The sequence below is a fragment of the Ipomoea nil genome, unplaced genomic scaffold, assembly GCF_001879475.1.
Source record: "Ipomoea nil cultivar Tokyo-kokei standard unplaced genomic scaffold, Asagao_1.1 scaffold1617, whole genome shotgun sequence".
Lineage (NCBI taxonomy): Eukaryota > Viridiplantae > Streptophyta > Magnoliopsida > Solanales > Convolvulaceae > Ipomoea > Ipomoea nil.
In genome coordinates this window covers 568715-588627 of record NW_017618045.1, presented here as the reverse complement: position 1 = coordinate 588627, position 19913 = coordinate 568715, and the positions used below count along the sequence as shown (strand labels likewise).

General features: G+C 43.3%; 1 protein-coding gene across 2 annotated transcripts; it reads left to right on the top strand.

Moving 5' to 3' along the window:
* Positions 1 to 12442: 12442 nt before the first annotated feature.
* On the top strand, positions 12443 to 19143 carry LOC109191171 (U-box domain-containing protein 43-like). Of its 2 annotated transcripts, XM_019341754.1 has the most exons (7): positions 12443 to 12613; positions 14409 to 14500; positions 15265 to 16631; positions 16894 to 17197; positions 17287 to 17771; positions 17855 to 18862; positions 18899 to 19143. In XM_019341754.1, the coding sequence occupies exons 3-6, from the start codon at positions 15408 to 15410 to the stop codon at positions 18848 to 18850; spliced, it is 3009 nt and encodes a 1002-aa protein (XP_019197299.1). In that variant the 5' UTR covers positions 12443 to 12613; positions 14409 to 14500; positions 15265 to 15407; the 3' UTR covers positions 18851 to 18862; positions 18899 to 19143. The 2 variants fall into 2 exon arrangements, with proteins under 2 accessions (XP_019197299.1, XP_019197298.1); XM_019341753.1 differs by lacking the exon at positions 14409 to 14500 and having other exon boundaries at positions 12457 to 12613.
* The last annotated feature ends 770 nt before the right edge of the window (positions 19144 to 19913 follow it).

Genomic DNA, 19913 nt, shown 5'->3' with positions numbered 1-19913 from the left:
TGGGGACTACCCGGAAGCTGCTCCTCGAGGGGGGGATCGGGAAAATACCCCCGAGCAGACCGAAGAAGACCCGGCCGGGCCGGCCACACCAGCCGTCGAGCTCGAATTCTTGAACAGCGAGAGTGTCGAGTAAGAAATGAGCGTGTTGACCAAAGGCGAAGCGGCTCGGATTGCTGAAGTACTCCGGGGTCGGGTTGAATTCGACACGAGCCGGCAGCTGGGGAACGTGATTGACAGGCATCGGGGCAAGTGGATCGGGATGCATTACGACTCCCTAATGGCCCCGATTGCCATTCCCTTCTCGGCCCTCTTGACGGCCTTTCTAGCGTACTACCGGGTCGTTCCGGCTCAAATCTGCCCGAACGCACATCGGATCCTCGCCTGCTTCCCGCAGATATGCACTCGGCACGAGGCCGAGTGCACGATGGAGTTGTTCAACTTCATCTACCAGATCAAGGTTCTCCCGGGCCGCTACGGGGGTGGGTTCCTGATGCTGCAATCCCGAGCAGATATGTGCTCCATCAAAGGCCTGCCCGGGAACAACAAGGGGTGGAAGAACAGAATTTTCTCCATCAAATACGACCCCTGGATCCTCCCGGTCGATCGCACTTGGAGCAGCCACTTCAGAAAGCAAGTGGTGCCGGCCGCGACTCAGGCGCTCAAGGAGACGGTCACTCGGATCTCGAGTGAAATACACGAGTACTCCATCTTCCGGACAGCCGAGAGTCTCGCAGCCGCCAAGCTCCCGCCCCCCACGTACGAGCTAAAGGAGAAGTACCTTCCCGTACCGATGGGCGTGACGGTCGCCAAGCCGTCGAAACGGAAGAAGAAAGGTTTAGCTCGAGCTGTTCCTCCCGACCTAGCTTCATTTCTTGATCAAACTAACTTAGCTCTTTTTATTGCAGCCATGGCAGAATTTGGTGATGAAGACACCGCCCTTCCCCCGCCCGCCAAGATCTCCCTCGGCGGGAAGAAGAAGGCCAAGACCAAAGCGGCCGGGGAAAAGGAGATTCCCACTGCCCGACCCCTGAGCGCCTCGACCGTGACGACGGGCGAGGGCTTCATCGTTGAGCAGCCTGACGTCCTGGTTACCCGGGTAGAGGTCGCCCGGGGCAAGGAGAAGGTCGCCGACCAGGGCGCGACCGAGGTGGGCAGCTTGAAGCGCCGCCGTGACCAACACAGCCCGAGCCCTTCGGTCGGGCGAGAGAGGGAGTCTACGTCCGTGCTGGCACGGATCGGCAACGCCGCGCCAGCCCGAGTGGATCTGGGGAAGATGACCCCGACCCAGGTGGCTGAACGGATCGGTCACGACCTGGCTGAGGTGAGCTTTCCTCAACTAACAGCTTTCTTGCTAATGTACTTTGATCGGGCTAACCCTGGATATCCTTTTGTACTGCAGATCTCCCGGGCGACCCAACTCCTTCAAGGTCAGGCTATGCTGGCCGAGGAAGCTGATCATCATAAGAAGACGGCCGCTCGTCGTCTGAAGGAGATCAAGGAGCTCCAGGCCGAGCTGGAGAAGGCGCAAAAGGCCCTGAAGAAGGGCGACGAGGAGCGGGTCCTCGCCGAGAAGGTCGCCAGTCGGGCGATTGGAGAGGCCAAGGAGCTAAAGGCTCAGCTCGAGAATCCGAGCGAGCTGGCGCGGGCAGCCTTCAAAGACAAGGACTCGGGCTCGGCCTTCCTTACAGCAGCCCGGGGAACAGAGATCGGGGAAGAGCTGATCGTCTCGTTCGGTCGCTGGGGCTTTACGGCCGGGAAACGGAAGATGCTTGAACGAGTCCGTTCCCGGTTGGAGCAGGCTCTAGACGGGGAAGACCTTCAGCTGGTCCTCTCGGTATTACCCCCGGACCTAGCCGATCCCGGTCCCTCTCCCTTCGCCCCAAAAGCCAAGGCGTCTGAAGCCGGGGCATCAACGGCGGCCACCTCAAGCGGAAAGGAACCGGCTGCCGGAGCTCGGGAGACGAAGAAGTAGAATAGGCTCCTTTCTTCTTCTACTTTTTGTAAAGGGCCATTGATCGGGAGCCCGGTCCCGAGTTGTACCGGGCAGCTTTCGTTAATTAATAAAATTTATTTTTTGTTCTATCTTGCGTCGCTCGTCTCTTGTTTCCTTGCTTTCAATTTGCACACACTGATCTCAATCACTCGACCCCCTGGCCTTTAGACCCGGTCTCGCAATACTCGATCCGCTTAACGCCCGACCTTACGACCTTATGGCCTGGTCGTGCGTTCGATATTTCGACGTCAAATCTGGCCAACCGATCGGGTTTACCCGATCTCCGGGCCTTTGTCGAAAAAAATATATATTTTTTTGAAAAACGCCTCTACGGTCGGAATGTAACCGAGCGACGGGCCTGCAAAACGCCTCTACGGTCGGAATGTAACCGAGCGACGGGCCTGCAAATACTTCCTTATCCCAGCCCCCACACTATTGTGCGCTCGAGGCACGAGTGGGTGCAATAGTGGACAGAAGTTGGACGGATCGGGGAATAATGCTGAGAGTTCCTGGCTTCCCCGATCAGTGGCATGACTTGGGTGTCCGCCAATGTGGAGCGCGTTTTGACCGGTCGATAGATTTCGCCCGGTTGATGAATGTTAAACTGATCTGCATGTAACGAGGGTGAAAGAAAATAACCGATCGCCGTATTCAAACGGTCGAGCAATCATTGATCGTACATACATTAAACTTTCCCGCTCGCAGGCGGTTGAATTAATTTTACAACCATAAATTTACATAGAAATGACGACCGGGACTAACTCGCAGGTTAAGCCCCCACTTCGTCTAGAAAATACAAAAAATAGGCTAATGCCTAAAAAGAACGAGGTGCTCGGAATTCCAAGTCCCCTCGATTAGCCGACCAGCTGTTGTCTCTAGTCGGTATGTACCCGGCCGTATGACAGCGTTGATGATGTACGGCCCTTCCCAGTTCTGAGCTAGCTTTCCGCCCTCTAAAGGCTGACTGGCCTCCCTTCGTCGTAGAACGTAATCTCCGACTTGAAAATAGCGAGGGTTGACCCGAACGTCTTTCGAACTCTTGACATGTTTCTGGTACTCGGCCATACGCCGAGCGGCTAGCTCTCGTTTTTCCTCGACCCCATCAAGGTCCACGGCCATCGCGTGTTCGTTCTCTTCCGCGTTATAGGTTCTCTCTCGATCGGTCGGAATCCAGGCCTCGATCGGAAGTCGGGCCTCAGCTCCGTAAACCAGGGCGAAAGGGGTCTCCAAAGTAGCTTCCCTCGGGGTCGTCCGATAAGTCCACAAAACATATGGCAACTCATCGGCCCAACTACGACCGGCCGAGTGTAACTTCTTTTTCAGACCTTCCAATATCGTCCGGTTAGCATTCTCCACTTGTCCATTTCCCTGTGGGTAAGCGACCGACGACCGGACGTGAGTCGTCCCGATCGTGGCCAAGAAATTCTGGAAGTATTGGCTCACAAACTGGCGACCGTTGTCGCTAATGAGATGCACGGGCGCGCCAAAACGGGAAATGACATTGCGCCAAAGGAAGCGAGCACATTGCTGAGATGTGATCGTGGCTAAAGGCTCGGCTTCTATCCACTTGGAGAAGTAATCGATAGCGACGATAACGAACTTTCTCCGACCGGAGAGCTGAGGGAAGGGGCCCAAGATGTCTACCCCCCACCTAGCGAAAGGAATTGCGGTCGTGACTGGCTGGTAGAACGTTGCCGGTCGTCCAGGCATCCGGGCGTACAGTTGGCACGTCTCACATTCCCGAGCTAACTTTTCACAGTCCAGCTGGAGGGACGGCCAATAGTACCCGATCAGCATGATACGACGGGCCAGGGATCGACCTCCTTGATGTGAGGAGCAGATTCCCGAGTGCAGCTCCTTCATGACTAACTCGGCCTCGAACGCGGTCAAGCAACGCATAAGAGGGCCTCCATACGATTGCCGATAAAGACGACCATCGAAGACTTGGAACCTCGGGGCTCTCAGCTTGGCTTTTCGAGCACGCTGTGGGTCGTCTGGGAGTCGACCGTGTTCGAGGTATTCCTTCAGATCGGTGATCCAGCTGTCCTCCACCGGCTGAATTGGATTGACCGGCAGGCGATGGATACTGTGTCTGGGGATCACCAAGATCCGAGCTATCTTCGAAATGTGCTCCGGGGCGTCTTGGGCCAGTTTAGATAAGATATCCGCATCGGCGTTATCCAACCGGGGTATGTGTCGGACGGTATACCCCCGGAACTGAGCGAGCTTTTCCATGGCAAGGTCTCGATACAACTGCAAACGCTCACCATTAACTTCATAGTCCCCGAGAACTTGCCCGACCACGAGCGCGGAATCTGTCTGAGCTCGAATGTATTCAGCCCCCAAGTCCCGAGCGCACTGCAAGCCGTTAACGAACGCTTCGTACTCGGCCTCGTTGTTGGTCGGGTGGAACTGATACATAAGAGCAAAATAGACTTTGAATCCTTCTGGGCTCGTGACTACTACTCCTCCCCCTGCCCCTTTTTTGCTACTTGACCCATCAGTAGCCAACGACCACCACTCAGCCTCGGGATCCGCTACCTCGGGGGGTCGAGTATCCCGGGCGGTGCACTCGACTAAGAAGTCAGCAAGGGCCTGACCTTTGATAGCAGGTCTTGGTCGGTATTCGATCGCGTACTGGGTCAGCATTAACGCCCATTTGACTAGGCGACCGGATGAAGAGGCGGTGCGGAGGACTGGTCCGATCGGCTGATCGGTCAACACGCGAATCGCTCGACCCTGGAAGTAGGGAGCCAACTTCTTCGCGGCAATGTAAAGGGCGTAGACGACCTTCTCGAGCCGGGAGTACCGGAGCTCGGGACCAAGTAGCGCGTGGCTTACATAGTACACCGGTCGCTGGACCCCTTCCGGATCGGTTCGGCACAGAACTGCGCTTACTGCACGATCGGAGACGGCGAGGTACACGTCTAGCTCTTCTCCGAGCTCGGGCTTTGAGAGCACAATTGGTGACATGAGATACTCCTTCAGCTCGTCAAAAGCCGCTCGGCATTCCTCGTCCCAGACGAATCCATTAACTTTTCGCAATACCTTGAAGAAAGGTAAAGCGCGCTCGGCTAGCTTGGAGAGGAACCGGCTGAGGGCCGCCAACCGACCGGTCAATTGCTGGACTTCCCGAACGGTGGAAGGTGGCTGCATGTCCAGAATCGCTTTTACTTTGGCCGGGTTAGGTTCGATTCCTCTCTTAGTCATCATATAGCCGAGGAATTTGCCGGTCTGAACCGCGAATGTACACTTGGTCGGGTTCAGCCGTAACTGGTACTTCCTCATGATCTGGAAGCACTCCCGAAGGTCCCGAGTGTGGTCGGATCGGTCCCGACTCTTGACCAACATATCGTCGATGTAAGCTTCCATCGTTCGGCTCAGCAGATCAGCAAAGAGCATGTTGACCATCCTTTGGTAGGTCGCTCCTGCGTTTCGGAGGCCGAACGACATCACTCGGTAACAATACAGCCCATCCGGGGTCACGAAGGCTGTCTTGCTCTCGTCTTCATGGTGCATCATGATCTGATGGTATCCCTTAAAGGCATCCATGAAGCTCATTAACTCGGCCCCAGCCGTCTCGTCGACCATCTGATGAATGCTCGGTAGAGGATACGGGTCGAGCGGACAGGCTTTGTTGAGGTCCGTAAAGTCGATGCACATCCTCCATGCTGGGGCTTAGGAACAAGAACAATATTTGCCACCCACTCAGGATAGACTACCGGACGGATGTGCTCGATCGCCGCCATCTTTTTGACTTCTTCTCTTACAAACTCGCGGCGATCGGAGGAAAGGTGTCGTGTCTTTTGCACGACCGGCTTAGCTGCGGGATCGACGGCCAATTTGTGACAAATGACCGACCGATCGATCCCGGGCATGTCTTCAGGCCCCCATGCAAAAATATCGGCATACTCCCGGAGCACGGCCAGAACTTCCGCTCGGAGCTCGGGAGTGAGGGCTCGGCCAATCTTAATCTTCCTGTCAGGGCGGCCCTCGGACAGGGGAACTTCTTCTATCTCTTCGGAAGGCTCAGGCTGCTCCTTCCGTTCCTTAGCCTCCTCCTTGGCTATGGTGTTCACCCGGGAAGATGGACCGGAATCACGTCGATTAACCGCTCGGGTGTAACACTTCCGGGCGGATTGGACATCGCCACGGACCACGCCGACCCCGTTGGGGGTGGGGAATTTCATGCATAGGTGAGGCATAGAAATTATCCCACCGATCTTCATAATGGCGGGTCGGCCCAAGATAATGTTGTGGACGCAATGGAGGTTGACCACAACAAATTCCAGCTCCGTTTGGATCGACTTTGGAGGCGTGCCGATCTCGACCGGGAGCGTTATTTTTCCCTCGGGATAGATAAGAGCCCCGGTAAATCCTGACAGTGGTACACCGACCGGAGTCAGCTCCTTCCTGTCAAGGCCAAGCTTCTCAAACACGTCCAAGTATAGGACGTTCACGCTACTGCCCGTGTCAACCATAACCCTTTGGACATCCGTCCCCTTAACGTCAATCGTGACCACGAGCGCCTCCATGCCGTGATCACTGCTGGTAGGTTGGTCCTCGAGGGTGAAGGTTATGGGCTCCATCTTCTGCCTCTTCCCGGTCTCCCGGGAATCCACTACTGCGACCGGGCAATTTGTCCGCGGTCGGGAAGCATCTTCCAGCCCACCAAAAATGACGTGGATGGTAGGTTTTCCGGACGGGCGGCTACCGGACGGAGGGTCAGGGTCCCGTCGGTCATCATGACGATCGTCCCTTCGATCGTCTCTTCGGTCCTGGCCCGACCGATCAGAGCGGTGATGAGATCGTCTGTGATCCCTCCGATCGGTATTTCTCTTGCTGTCTTCTCTCTTTCCCACACACTTGTCCAATTTTCCCAAATTGAGCAAATCTTCCAATAATTGGCGCAAGTGGGTACACTCCTCGGTGTCATGCCCGGCGCATCGATGGTAAGCACAATGCTTACTCTTGTCAGGGCCGTCTCGATCGGGATGGGGAAGTTTGATGAGATTGCAGGACTGGGCGTATTGCATGGCCTCCGCTGCGGATCGGTTCAAGGCCGTAAACTCGCCATGCCTGGTGCGGGGTCGGGGATTGTCATCTCCCGATCGATGTTCTGCCCGGCTGGCCGGTTTACGAGACGAAGAGCCGACCTCCTGCGAGCGCTTGACGGCATTCGCCTCACCTGCGTTGGCGTAATCAGTGACCCTTCGGAGGGCCTCCTCATATGTGGTCGGGGGGTGGAGGATAAAATCCTGGTATAGATACCCCGCCCGGAGGGAGATGTGAAGCATGTGAGTGGCGGTCGCATCATCCATGGGCTCGACCTCCCCGACCGCCGCCTTCCACTTGATGAGGAAGTCGGTCAAGCTTTCCCCTTCGAGCTGCTTGGCCTTTTCGAGGTACATATAGGACTTCCTCACCACTTTGGAAGTAATGAACTTCCGTACAAACTTGACCGCCAGGGTCTCAAATTTGTCGATTGACACCGGCTGCAGGGTTCGGAACCATTCTGCCGCCCGACCGGTGAGCGTTGAGTAGAAGGCCCTGCACATCACGGCGTCTGAAACGCCCTTCAGCATCATATTGCTGAAAAAATCATTCACGTGAGCCTCAGGATCTGTCCGACCGTCGTAACTCTTCTCTCCCGAGATCTTTAAGTCGAGCGGGTAAGGCTGAGCCATTACCGCTGCTGTGAAAGGCGTCTGGTGTAGGGTCGATCGGTCGGGCGGGGGTGCTGTAGGATACGCACTCCTGAGCTGCGCAACTTCAGCCTGGAGGTTGTAGAGCAATCCTCGGGTTTCGTTGAGCTCGGCGGCTTGAGCGGCTTGGGCTGTATCCCGAGCGCGTCGTCGTCGGTGAGATCTCGACCCGCTATACCCGGATGAAGCCTCGTGGCTAGCTTCCTGCATTTGTACGTCCTCTTGCCCGCGATTCGGGTCTTGGGGTCCCAGACGCTGGCGCATCTCTGGTCGGAGACGATCGAAAGCTACCGCTCGGGCAACCTCTTCAGGGTCCTCCGCTTGAACGGCCTGAGCTGGTGCCTCCATCCCATCAGCACCCCCCGACCCCAACCGCGAATGAGCCGAGCGTCGAGCCCGGGAAGTGGACTGACGCTGCGGCTCTACTTGTGCGGTCGGTTGTATTGGAGGGGCGGCGGCTGGAGCTGTATAAGCTAGCGTATATGGTGGATAACCAACCGGGGAAGTGTAGCACATTGGTTGGCCTGGCCAGTACCCATACGGTGGAGGTGGGACCGGGTACGGATACTGGGCGGGATACATCATCGGCGGCTGCTGGTATGGCAGACCGGGTGTCGGGTATCCCGGCTGTATGTAATTTACCGGCTGCTGGGCGGCCGGGTATGCATTTGACGGATGTGGTGGTGAGAGATTGAGGTTTAGGTCCATCGTCTGACCCTGCTGTTGGGTAGCATAGTGGTCGGAGGAGCTCACCGCATCCGCCTGGTCGTCGGCGAAGTTGTTGTGTGCCCACGGATACATGTTGGTATGGTGATCGGGTGCTCGTCAAGACGTTGGTTTCTCGTACGGGTCCCCATAGACGGCGCCAAAATGATACTGCTAATTCTACGTAAGCAATATAAAATATCACGAGACCAATTAAAGCAAGTAAAATCTTTATTGATCACGGTAAAGGCCCTAAGTACAATCTACTTGGCTGCTCTGAGTACCGACTGAGTGCGGTCGGGATTCTCTAACAACAACCTATCGATCGTCCAAAAGTCCCTCACACTGTAGCTACTGTGGGTATTTATAGCCGCTATGCCGGGGACAGGATTCCAGTCGTTCGGCATGTCCTCCACGTAGCCACCACGTGTCATCCTCCCGGGTGCCCTGCCTGTCGATGTAAAGAGCCGCCACGTGTCCGTCGTCAGCTCTTTCGCCAAAGGGCTACCGCTCGGTGGTCGACACCGTCGCTCGGGCAACTCCCGGTCGGTCTACGACCGAGTTCTTCTCGTGGAGCCCGACCTGTTACCTGCAAAGACAAGGAGAAAAAGGACAAAGGCTTCTCGGTCGTGGTGAAGCTATGTCGGTCGGGATATTCCCTACCAATGTATATAAAAATAAGATGGGGAAATTACTATTTTGGTCTCTTAATTATTTTTCAATTGTCAATGTAGTCCCTAGTTTTTAATTTCTACTAATTTGATATTCGAATTGTTTAAAATTTCATCAATTTAACCCGTTCAAAGACTCAAATGGTGAATTTTACATTTTTAAAATTTTGTCAATTTGGCCCCTAGAAGGATTTAATTGACAAAATTTTAAATAATTTGAAAAATAAATTAGTTGAAATTGAAAACTAGAGACTATATTGACAATTATAAAATAATTGGGGACCAAAATGGTTATTAACTCAAAATAAGATGGTTGACATTTTTTAAAGTTATCAACTAAACCGAGTATTGGAGTTCTTACTCGGAGTTCTTGACTTGACGCTTTATTGAAGTCTTACATACGCCTATTTTGAGTTGTTGACCTTTTCAATATTGTCTGAATGTCAATTAAATTTGGGTCGGTCTAAAATGTTAAATGAAGTTTGAGTTTGCGCAAAGTGTTAAAATAAAGAAATATTATTATTTTTCATTGAAATAATGATTGAATCAAAAAAATTGTTTTAAAAATATTATTATAGAGTACTTGCTTAAAGAGTATTAGATGATCTATTAAATTTTGAGATAATAGTCAAATAAATATTTAATTTTTTATATAAGGTAAATTTTCCTTTGAGAAGGTCTCACAGGGTTTAATATGTGAGATGGTCCGTTTATGACAATTTTTTGGATTTTATTGTATATGGGTTTAATAATATTATATTTTGCAAAGTGACTATTACAATTTGGCTATAAAGTACTCTTTTTGTCCCATTTTATATGTCGAGTTCGGTTTGCGAGACTTGACTGAAGTTATTTATAATTTAATTTTTCATAATATTAAGTTCATAATTAATATGTAAAATTCTTATATTTATAAACTACATTAAAAGTACTATTAAATACAAAAAAATCAGAATTTTAAATTTATAAGAAAATACTAATAGAAATAAACAAAGAAAAAAAGAATTAGTTTGACCAATGAATAGTAAGTAAGACAGATAAAATGGGACAATCAATTTTTATTAGATCCGACTTGTCTCACAAGAGACTAGTCCTTTATATAATGGTCAAATAAAGCATTCAACTAAGAGTCATACTTGTGTGAGGCCGCCTCACAAATCTTAATCCGTGAGACGAGTCGAATCTATGATAGAAATCATAATCTTATTACAGGAAATTTAATACCAATTTGAAATAAATAAATTGTTATAATAAATATTGTAATATTTATAAAGTTAATCACCATTTTGGTTCCTTAATTGTTTCCCAACTGTCAATGTTGTTCTTAGTTTTCAATTTTAACCAATTTGATCATCGAATTGTTTAAAATTTCGTCAATTAAACCTTTCCAGGGACCAAAATGGTGATTTCGGTATTTTTAAAATTTCGTCAATTTAGTCCCTAAAAGGAATTAATTAATGAAATTGTAAACAATTCGAGAATCAAATTGGTTGAAATTGAAAACTATGGACTACATTGACAATTGGGAAATAATTGAGGGATCAAAATAGTGATTTCCCCATATTTATATTTGAAATTGTGATACTATTTAGGGTAAAATAATTGTTACTAATAATAAATTTTGTAATACTTATAACTGAAATTTTAATACTTACAAAGTGTAATTCTAATGTAAATATTGTAATACCTATATATGAAATGTTACTTATGAAAGAAATTGTAATATTTATTGTAGACAATTTAATGCCAATTTGAATTAAAAATAAATTGTTACTTATAATAGATATTGTAATACTCATATGTAAAATTGTGATAGTATTATGATAAAATTGATTGTTACTAATGATAAATATTGTACGAGTAATACTTATAACTGAAATTATAATACTTACACACCAATTATATACAACTCAACCTATATATCTTACAACAGACAATGATTCATGAAACCGTCACACACTTTTTTTTTTTTTTTTTTTTTTTTGCGTTCAACTAATACATAAATAATAATTAAGCCCTTAACTCCAAAACGTTTTAATTAATACTCAAACATGTAAAATAAAAGTGCAATTAAGTCTTTTTAGCATGTTAAATTTGGATTAAACCATAATTGTACTTGACACATTACATGGAGCTAACAAGGAATTTTTTTTGAATTTATAAACAATTTAGATTAAAAAAATTAAGGTAGGCAACCATTATATGATCCTCTTCAAATGTCGTGTGTGTGTTTTTTTGTCCCTTCAAATTTAAAGATTGGTTTGAAACATGGATGTCATGTTAGACTTAAAAATTATATATAGATGAAACTTTAAAACTTTTTAATAGGTTCTGTTAAAAAGATCTAATTGTACTTTTATAAATTTGAGTATTATAAGATGTAAAAGAACATATAAGATAATGAATATATTGTTTTATTAATTTAATTACTTTTATAGTATTTTATCTTTTAAACATAAATTTTAGAATAATTTAATTTTAACAATCATCATCATTATCGTTGTGGTTATTGTCGTTTTTGTTGTGCAACTAGCTACGATGCAATTAAAATAAAGATATAGAGTTAATATGTTGTAGATTATGTATTGTAATGAGGATAAGTTGATTTTTTTTCAATATATAAAAATATAAACTAGCAGGATTTATAATTTCTGCAAAAATAATTCCAAGATCAAAAGGTACGAAATTAAGGAAAATTTAAATTGTGTATAAATACACTCTACCTAAAACTGATTCGCTGCCTCACATGAATACTAGAAACATTGTAACGTCATTATCCTATGATAAAATGGATTACGGTAATATAGTTCAACCGCTCAAGCTATATTACCTTCATGCCTCAGGAAACATGAACAAGCGACAGGAGTTTATGTGGCCTGAGCAGAAGTTTTGAGAGAGAATGACTGCATAGGACATAAGAGTAAAAAATAAAATTTTCGAAAGCTTAAAATCAATCCAAAGACTAAGGTATATATAGAAGATCATAAAATTATAACATTTAAATGACAAATAAACTCACTTTCTAATTTTAATGTGAGACAAAGACTTCTTTCAAGCCTTCCCATCTTCATTGTTTCGATTCAAATGAGCACTTTAAAAATCCATTACTCATTCACCTATTTTTCCTTTTGAATATACAATATATCAATTTCTTCATCCCACTTAAAAAAACTCGATTTTATTTTGACTCGATCAAAATTGATGTTTAGAATAAAGAAATACAAATTGTTAACCAATTTTATATTAATACAAATCACAATTTAAATACAAATTTTAACCGTTGATTCATATTTTGTACTACCAAATACGGATAACCGGCTCTTCAACACAATTCTTCTTCCATTTTCCATAATACCCATTTGACTTAGCTATGTCCATGGTCTTCTCTCCTGTCCTGCTCTCGCCTCGACTTGCAATGGCCGCGCCATTATCTCGCCATTGAAATCAGTCTGACAGTCTCCTCAGCTCCCCATCGACATCACCGTTCCGCGCTTCCGCCGCTGCAACAACCTCGCAACTTGCAACACAAATCTCCGGAGGTAATATCTCTTTTCTCCTTGTTCTCTGTATTTTTGTTGAGATTGATGCTAGGTTTCTGTAAATTTTCTTTTTATTTTACTCTCTGAGGTGCTGCAAGTATTTGCGCTTGAAAATTAATTTCATTTCGCTGCTAGTAAAATTGATTTGTGCTTGACTTTTTTTTTTTCCTTCTGTTTTGCTCAAGTCTTACTACTGTTGACAGCAATAAGGTCTTTGGGACTCTACTCATTCTAAAATCTTCATCGTCTTTTCTAATTTGTATGCTAGAATCAAAGGATTTAATCTACTAAGTAAAATAAAATGTTGCTTAATATTACTATTACAATTGTTATATAACAGTGGGTAGTAATTGTAGTTCATAATTTGTAAGAAAAATACATAAACTGAAAGGGAAAGAAAGAAGAGGAAAAAATATATTTTCTTTTCTTTATGACTATGAATACGGACGTAAAAAGTTTCAACAGCATAATTACCATGATTTCACTATATATATTGTTCAGAAAGGGGTTTGATCACCTGCAATTCCAAATCTTTTATGTACGGAGATTTTCTAGTTATTAGAATCCTTTGGTCATTTTGCACAGGTAGCAGCTCACCCCCCCCCCCCCCCCCCCCCCCCCCCTCTTCTCTCTCTCTCTCTCTCTATATATATATATATATATATATATATACCCAGGAAAGAACTAAGAACCAATGACAACCATCCACATGTCCAGATTTAACAGATTAGATGTAATTTTTTTTTAAAAAACCGCTATCACATTTTTGTAAATAACTCGAACTTTGGTGAAGTAACATGGGTTAAAAGTGCAAGTAATTGGTGTAAATGAGTAAGTAAAAAATGCAAGTAAAATTACTTAACAGTGCAACCGTTTTTACTTAATAGTGCAAGTAAACGGGTTGGATTTTTCAAAAGTATTACACTTTCCATCATAAGTATTCCAATTTTTCTCATAAGTAACTCTTCAACCCATAATATTACATTTTGATTTAAAGTATTATATTTTCCATAAAAAAAGTATCACATTTTTCCACATAAGTATTACACTTTCTCACATAAGTATAAATATAGTATCACATTTTTCCACATAAGTATAAATATATTTCTAAGAATTGAACAAATTGAATAAAATTTGCATAAAATAGACTTTTAATATTGACCAACAAATATTATATGACATTTTGATTGTACAACAAAAATATAAGGGGTCAAATTTATATTTTTGCCTTTTTTATTTCCTCTTGCAATATTAGTTAAAAATGTTATAATGGTAAGAGGGTATTTTTGTTCAGAAAAAGTTCAATGTACTATTTGGAAAAAGTACAACTCTCTTAGCAAAATAAAAGGGACAAAAATAAAGGACATAACTTGTATTTGCACATAGATTATGGTTTGTGGATGCTATTTATCATTTTAAAAATATTATGGCATGTATAAATTGAATATTTGATATTGAATTGTAGATATTTTATGTTTTTCAAAATTTTATTTTTTGAAAAAAACAATTTTTTCTTTATCATGTGTGTGTACTCGGACCTGTTAACTAAATGGGTTTATTGTGTCAACCTATTTAAAAAACATGTTCGCATTTAGAATTCTAACCCATTAATTTTAATGGGTTGTATCTATATTTACGCTTATCGTGTTCATGTTGTCAACATGAATTGCTATGCCTATTCTTCCCACATGTAAATAATTCTAATTGGAGTTCAATAACACTTTATTACACTATCTCAAAATGCTGATTTATCTCAATTATTTGCTGATTCAGAGGTATAATGTTTTATCTGTAGGAAAGACAATGATGGAATTCCCAATCAGTACACTGGAAAATAAACTGGAACTCAAAATGGAATAAAATCTTTATGTTGGAGACTATTCTGAGGTATTGTTCTCTTGATCTGTTCACACTGTTCTGTCTTTAGTTATTTATTTATCAGCTAAACTAATGCTTTTCTTTTTGGTGTTATGCTCCGCAAAATGCTGGGTGGATGACATTTGAGGGGGCAGATGTTTTTGTACCAAGAATCTATTTGTATTATGTGACTTTATTGGTTGCATATATTGTATTAAAGAGATTATGCTTGTTATTAAAATCACTCTAGCAGTAGATTTGATACCTAAATTTGAGAGAAAACTTAAAAGCTGTTGGCTCTTTTTTTTTTTTCTCAGACCATTACTTTTCTTTTCATTGAGGTGAAAAGATAGGTGTCAATTATTTGGCTATAGGTTGCTTATTGACCATAACCGACTGAATGGACTGATGTAGTGATGTTCACCACTAACGTTGATTATTTGGTAAATTTTTTGCCGGGGTTGCACTTTCTCACTGGAGATTGTATAGATGAATTGCTTTTCTTTGCTTACACATAGTTTAAGCTTGGTTTTATTAATGGTTTCAACAAATCCAAGTGCATTTGTTAATGGTAGTAGTCATTTTTTGGCCTATGTTTGGTTTCCAAGGAAAAATGATAATTTCTTGAATTGAACTTTTGCATTATCGATATTCTTGCAGCTTTGGGGCTTTAGCATATGGAAATACCCATTTATGAAAATTTCCCATTGTGGTTTCCTTTCTTTCATGGGTTAGTATCTAACAATAAATTCAATTCAATCTTCTTACTGTGATTCTTTATGAAAATTATGTAGGTTTCCTGATGATTAGATGCAGAAGCCCCCTTTTCTGATGAAATTTTAGTTTTATCAAGCAAATTGGTTTAGACTTGTGAAATGGTGGCTTGGGATGGGATTAATCTGAATGCTTGTTTGCAAGGGATTTAGTTGGCACCAGGATGGTGTTGGATGTGATTACCAATTCATCATTTGGTCCAGATCTTCTCTCTCAGACCATAGAGAGCATGCTTGAAGTAGTGTGTACATCCAAGAACGTCATTGTGGGTAAGAGCAGTTTGGATGAGCTTTCGTTGTACTTGGATAGAATTGTTCCTATCCTCAAAGAGTTAAACAAGAACAACACAAGCGATTCCAAAAGTTTGGAAAATGTTGTTGAGATTCTTAGCAAGCAGACTAGGATGGCCAAGCAACTTATTGCAGAATGCAACGTGAAGAACAAGTTTTATCTGTTGATGAATTGTCGATCTATTGCTAAGCGCATAGAGGGCATCACCAAAGAGATGAGCCGGGCATTGAGTTGCATTCCTTTGACCTCACTTCACATCTCTTCAGGTATTAAGGAAGAGATTGTCCGACTGATTGACAACATGCGCGATGTAGATTTTAGAGCAGCAGTAACTGAAGAAGAAATTTTGCAGAAAATTGAAGCAGGAATTGAAGAGAGGAATGTTGATCGCTCCTATGCCAACAATTTGCTAGTTTCAATTGCTGAGGCAATCGGAATTCCTAGTGAACACTCAGCACTGAAGAAAGAATTTGAGGAATTTAGAAATGAAATAGAAAATGCACGACTAAGGAAAAATCAGGCCGAAGCCCTACAAATGGACCAGATAATTGCTCTGTTGGAAAGGGCAGATGCTGCATCATCTTGGGAGGATAAGGAAAAGAAGTATTTCACAAAGCGCAATTCTTTAGGAAGCCAACCTTTAGAACCACTTCAGTCATTTTATTGCCCAATCACTGGAGAAGTAATGATTGATCCTGTTGAGACTCCTTCAGGACATACATTTGAGAGGAGTGCCATAGAGACCTGGTTGACTGAAGAAAACTCATGCCCCATAACATTAAATTCATTGGATACTTCAATGTTGAGGCCTAACAAAACTTTGCGACAGTCAATTGAGGAATGGAAGGAGAGAAATACAATGATCACTATTACTTCCTTGAAACAAAAGCTCTTGTCAGATGACGATGAAGAAGTTCTTAATTGTCTGGAGCAGTTAAAGGATATTTGTGAACAAAGAGAAATACATAGAGAATGGGTATTAATGGAGGAATACGTATCTAGTCTAATTAAGCTTCTCGGGGCAAAAAGTCGAGAGATAAGAAATCTAGTTCTTCAGGTGCTCTACATTTTGGCAAAGGATAATAATTATGCTAAGGTAGTTACCCTTTTACTTCAGCAATATGGATTTTCTTATGTGTTATATTTTCTACAGACCTCATAATGCATATTTCCTCCCAGTAATTTGTATTCTGGCATTTATCTCTTAACATTTAAGATTAATTGAGATGTAGTAAAAATATCAATGTCGAGTAGATATAAATGATCTAATTGCTAGTGGCATTGATTGGTTAGAATAGCCTTTATTGCCATACTCCAATAAGTGATCTTAAGTGTAGTGAAGGCTAAACATTTTGCAGGAAAGAATTGTTGAAGTTGATAATGGAATGGAAGCTATTGTCCGCTCTCTTGGACGCCGCATTGTGGAGGGGAAGTCATCAGTGGCGTTACTGCTCGAACTATCAAAAAATGAGTCAATTCGCGATCGAATTGGAAAGGTTCAAGGTTGTGTACTTCTCTTAGTTACCATGTCAAGGGGAGATGATATCCAAGCTGCCAAAGATGCAACAGATCTTTTGGAGAATCTTTCATCCTCTGATGGCAATGTTATCATGATGGCAAAAGCTAATTACTTTAAGTATCTGTTGCAACGTCTATTTGCAGGTTAATATATAAATTAAACTTTTTTTCCTTTAATTTATGAGATGGTTGATACTCAGAAAGGTTTTTTCGTTAATTGCATTTAATAACAGGACCAGATGATATCAAATTGATAATGGCAACAACTTTAGGAGAGATGGAGTTGACTGATCATAATAAATCATCTCTCTTTGAGGAAGGAGTATTGGATTCACTTCTTCGGTTGATATCACATCGTGAAACTGAGATGAAAGTTGCTGCTGTCAAAGCCCTTTTGAATCTCTCTAGCTTACCCAGAAATGGCTTGGAGATGATAAGACAAGGTGCAGTGCGCCAGTTGCTTAATATGCTTTACCACCATGCCCACCAGAGCTTGGGGGAAGTCGTTGCAGCCACTATCATGAATCTTGCCATCTCGACCACCAATCAGGGTTCGAGTGGAACACCGGTTTCATTATTGGACTGTGATGAAGATATAGAGGGACTTTTTAGCCTAATTAAGCTTGTAGAAGCTACTGTACAAGAAAGTATTCTGCGTACTTTCTGTGCCATGTGCCAGTCTCCTTCTGCAGGTAGTGTCAAGGCCAAGATAGCCCAGGTAATACACTTTTGAGAAGGCCTTTCGTTTTTTCACTTTCTAGTAAAAGTCGTTTATGTAGTGCCATGATGTTTTATTCACAGTGCCCGGATGTCCAATTACTAGTTCAATTATGTGAGGATGGTGACACCAACGTAAGAGCATATGCTGTGAAGTTGTTGTATCATTTGGTCGAGGATGGTAATGAAGCTATTATTCGAGAGCACACGAAACAAAAATCAATTGAAACGTTGCTCAGAATCACGACAACTTCTCCTGATGAAGAAGAAATTGCTTCAGCATTAGGTATCATCTCAAACTTTCCCGATTCCCCCCAGGTCTCTGAATGGCTTTTAGCTGCAGGAGGACTTCCTGTATTTTTCAAATTTCTTCCAGATGGTAACAATAGCAGTTCCCAAGCATATCGGTTAGTAGAGAATGCTGTTGGGGCATTGTGCCGTCTCACAGACCCAACAAACCTGCAAACACAGAGGAAAGCTGCCGAAGCTGGCATTGTTCCCAAGTTAGTCCAGTTGCTAGGTTCAGGCACAAGCCTGACGAGAAAACGGGCTGCTAATGCTCTTGCTCAGCTTTCCGAGAGTTCTTCTGTCCTTAGCCGGCCAATCACGAAGCAACAAGGGTTTTGGTGCTTCTCGCCTTCGAAAGTAGAGGTGTGCCCTGTTCACCGAGGAATTTGTGGAGTTGAGTCATCGTTTTGCTTGTTAGAGGCTAATGCAGTGGTGCCTCTCGTAAGGGTTCTTCGAGATTCAGATACTGGAGCTTGTGAAGCTTCCCTGGACGCCCTGTTGACTTTGATTAAAGATGAAATGCTACAAAATGGTAGCAAAGCTCTTGATCAAGCAGATGCCATACCCTCCATGATTAGACTACTTAGCAACCCTTCCCCTGGGTTGCAGGAAAAGGTCCTGCATTCCCTGGAAAGAGTTTTCCGAATGGTGGAATACAAGCAAAAGTATGGACGGTTAGCACAGATGCCTTTAGTCGACTTGACACAACGGGGGAGTAACAATCTGAAGTCTTTAGCAGCAAAGGTACTCGCGCAGCTAAATGTGCTTCACGAACAGTCATCCTACTTTTAAAATTTCGGGGGCTGATGAAAATTGAAATGCGGCGTAGAACTTGAATTGGCAACATTTATCAAGTGATGAGTTGAAAAGCTGGAAAACTTGTTCCTCATGGCAAGGACTGAAGGAAGAGCTTCATATGTTTTGTCCTCTTCCCATTAAAATATGCGTGTGAATATGAATTTCTTTATCCTCATTGTAGGATGGGTTCTTTTTAGTTTTATAGAAACCTTATTGATTTGTAAGCAGAGGTTGTAAGGCATGAAAATTCTTTCTAATAATGAATAGCTTATTCATTTTTATGGCAATAGCGTGGGATTTAGTAGTGTATTATTAAAATAATGTTAAAGTATAGGGTTTTATTCTTTCTTTAATCTATTATGTTGGCCTATTCTAGTTTATAATTTTCCAATCTAAAACGTTTTTTTTTTTTTTTTTGGCTTAGTGTTGGGGTGGTGAAAGTTTGAGGACAGAGAAGATACATGTGCAAGTGCTATGATGTAAATTAAAGCTTTGACCTTGAAAAGTTTGTCTCGAAACACTTTGGGCATGTTTGGTTCATGGAAAATGTTTTTCTGAAATTTAAAGAAAATTAGATTTTCTTTGGTTGGTTCATGGAAAATATTTTCTTCAAAAATGAGAAAAACATTTTCCATGGTCCCCTCTTGATATTTTGTTTTTCATGAAAAACAAGTAGGACAAGTCTGCGCTCACCAACTTTTCTTAATTATCATTATTATTGTTGTTGTTATTATTATGTAAGGGTATAATTGTCTTTATACTCATTATTCCTTACAATTTCAAACTCAATCAAACAATGGAATCGATATTCTCAGTAATTTATTTTCCACCAACCAAACAATTTAATTCATCTTCCCGGTAATTTCTTTTCCATGGAATTTCAGTTCCATTTCTCCTCAAATATTTTCCGCAAACCAAACGGAGCCTTAGTCAATTTTATAATTATTATAAAATTTTAAGTTTGTAATATTTATAAAATGAACCTTACATTTTGTCTTTTTACTTTTCAACAATTCTCAAGTGTTGATATATCCAAATAAATGAATCATATTAGTCT

Excerpts from the sequence above, each read along its gene's own strand:
- LOC109191171 (XM_019341754.1), top strand. The coding sequence starts at position 15,408 with ATGGTGTTGGATGTGATTACCAATTCATCATTTGGTCCAGATCTTCTC. Across the intron at positions 16,632-16,893 it reads AGGATAATAATTATGCTAAG|GAAAGAATTGTTGAAGTTGA; the intron begins GTAGTTACCCTT and ends AACATTTTGCAG. Across the intron at positions 17,772-17,854 it reads TCAAGGCCAAGATAGCCCAG|TGCCCGGATGTCCAATTACT; the intron begins GTAATACACTTT and ends TTTTATTCACAG.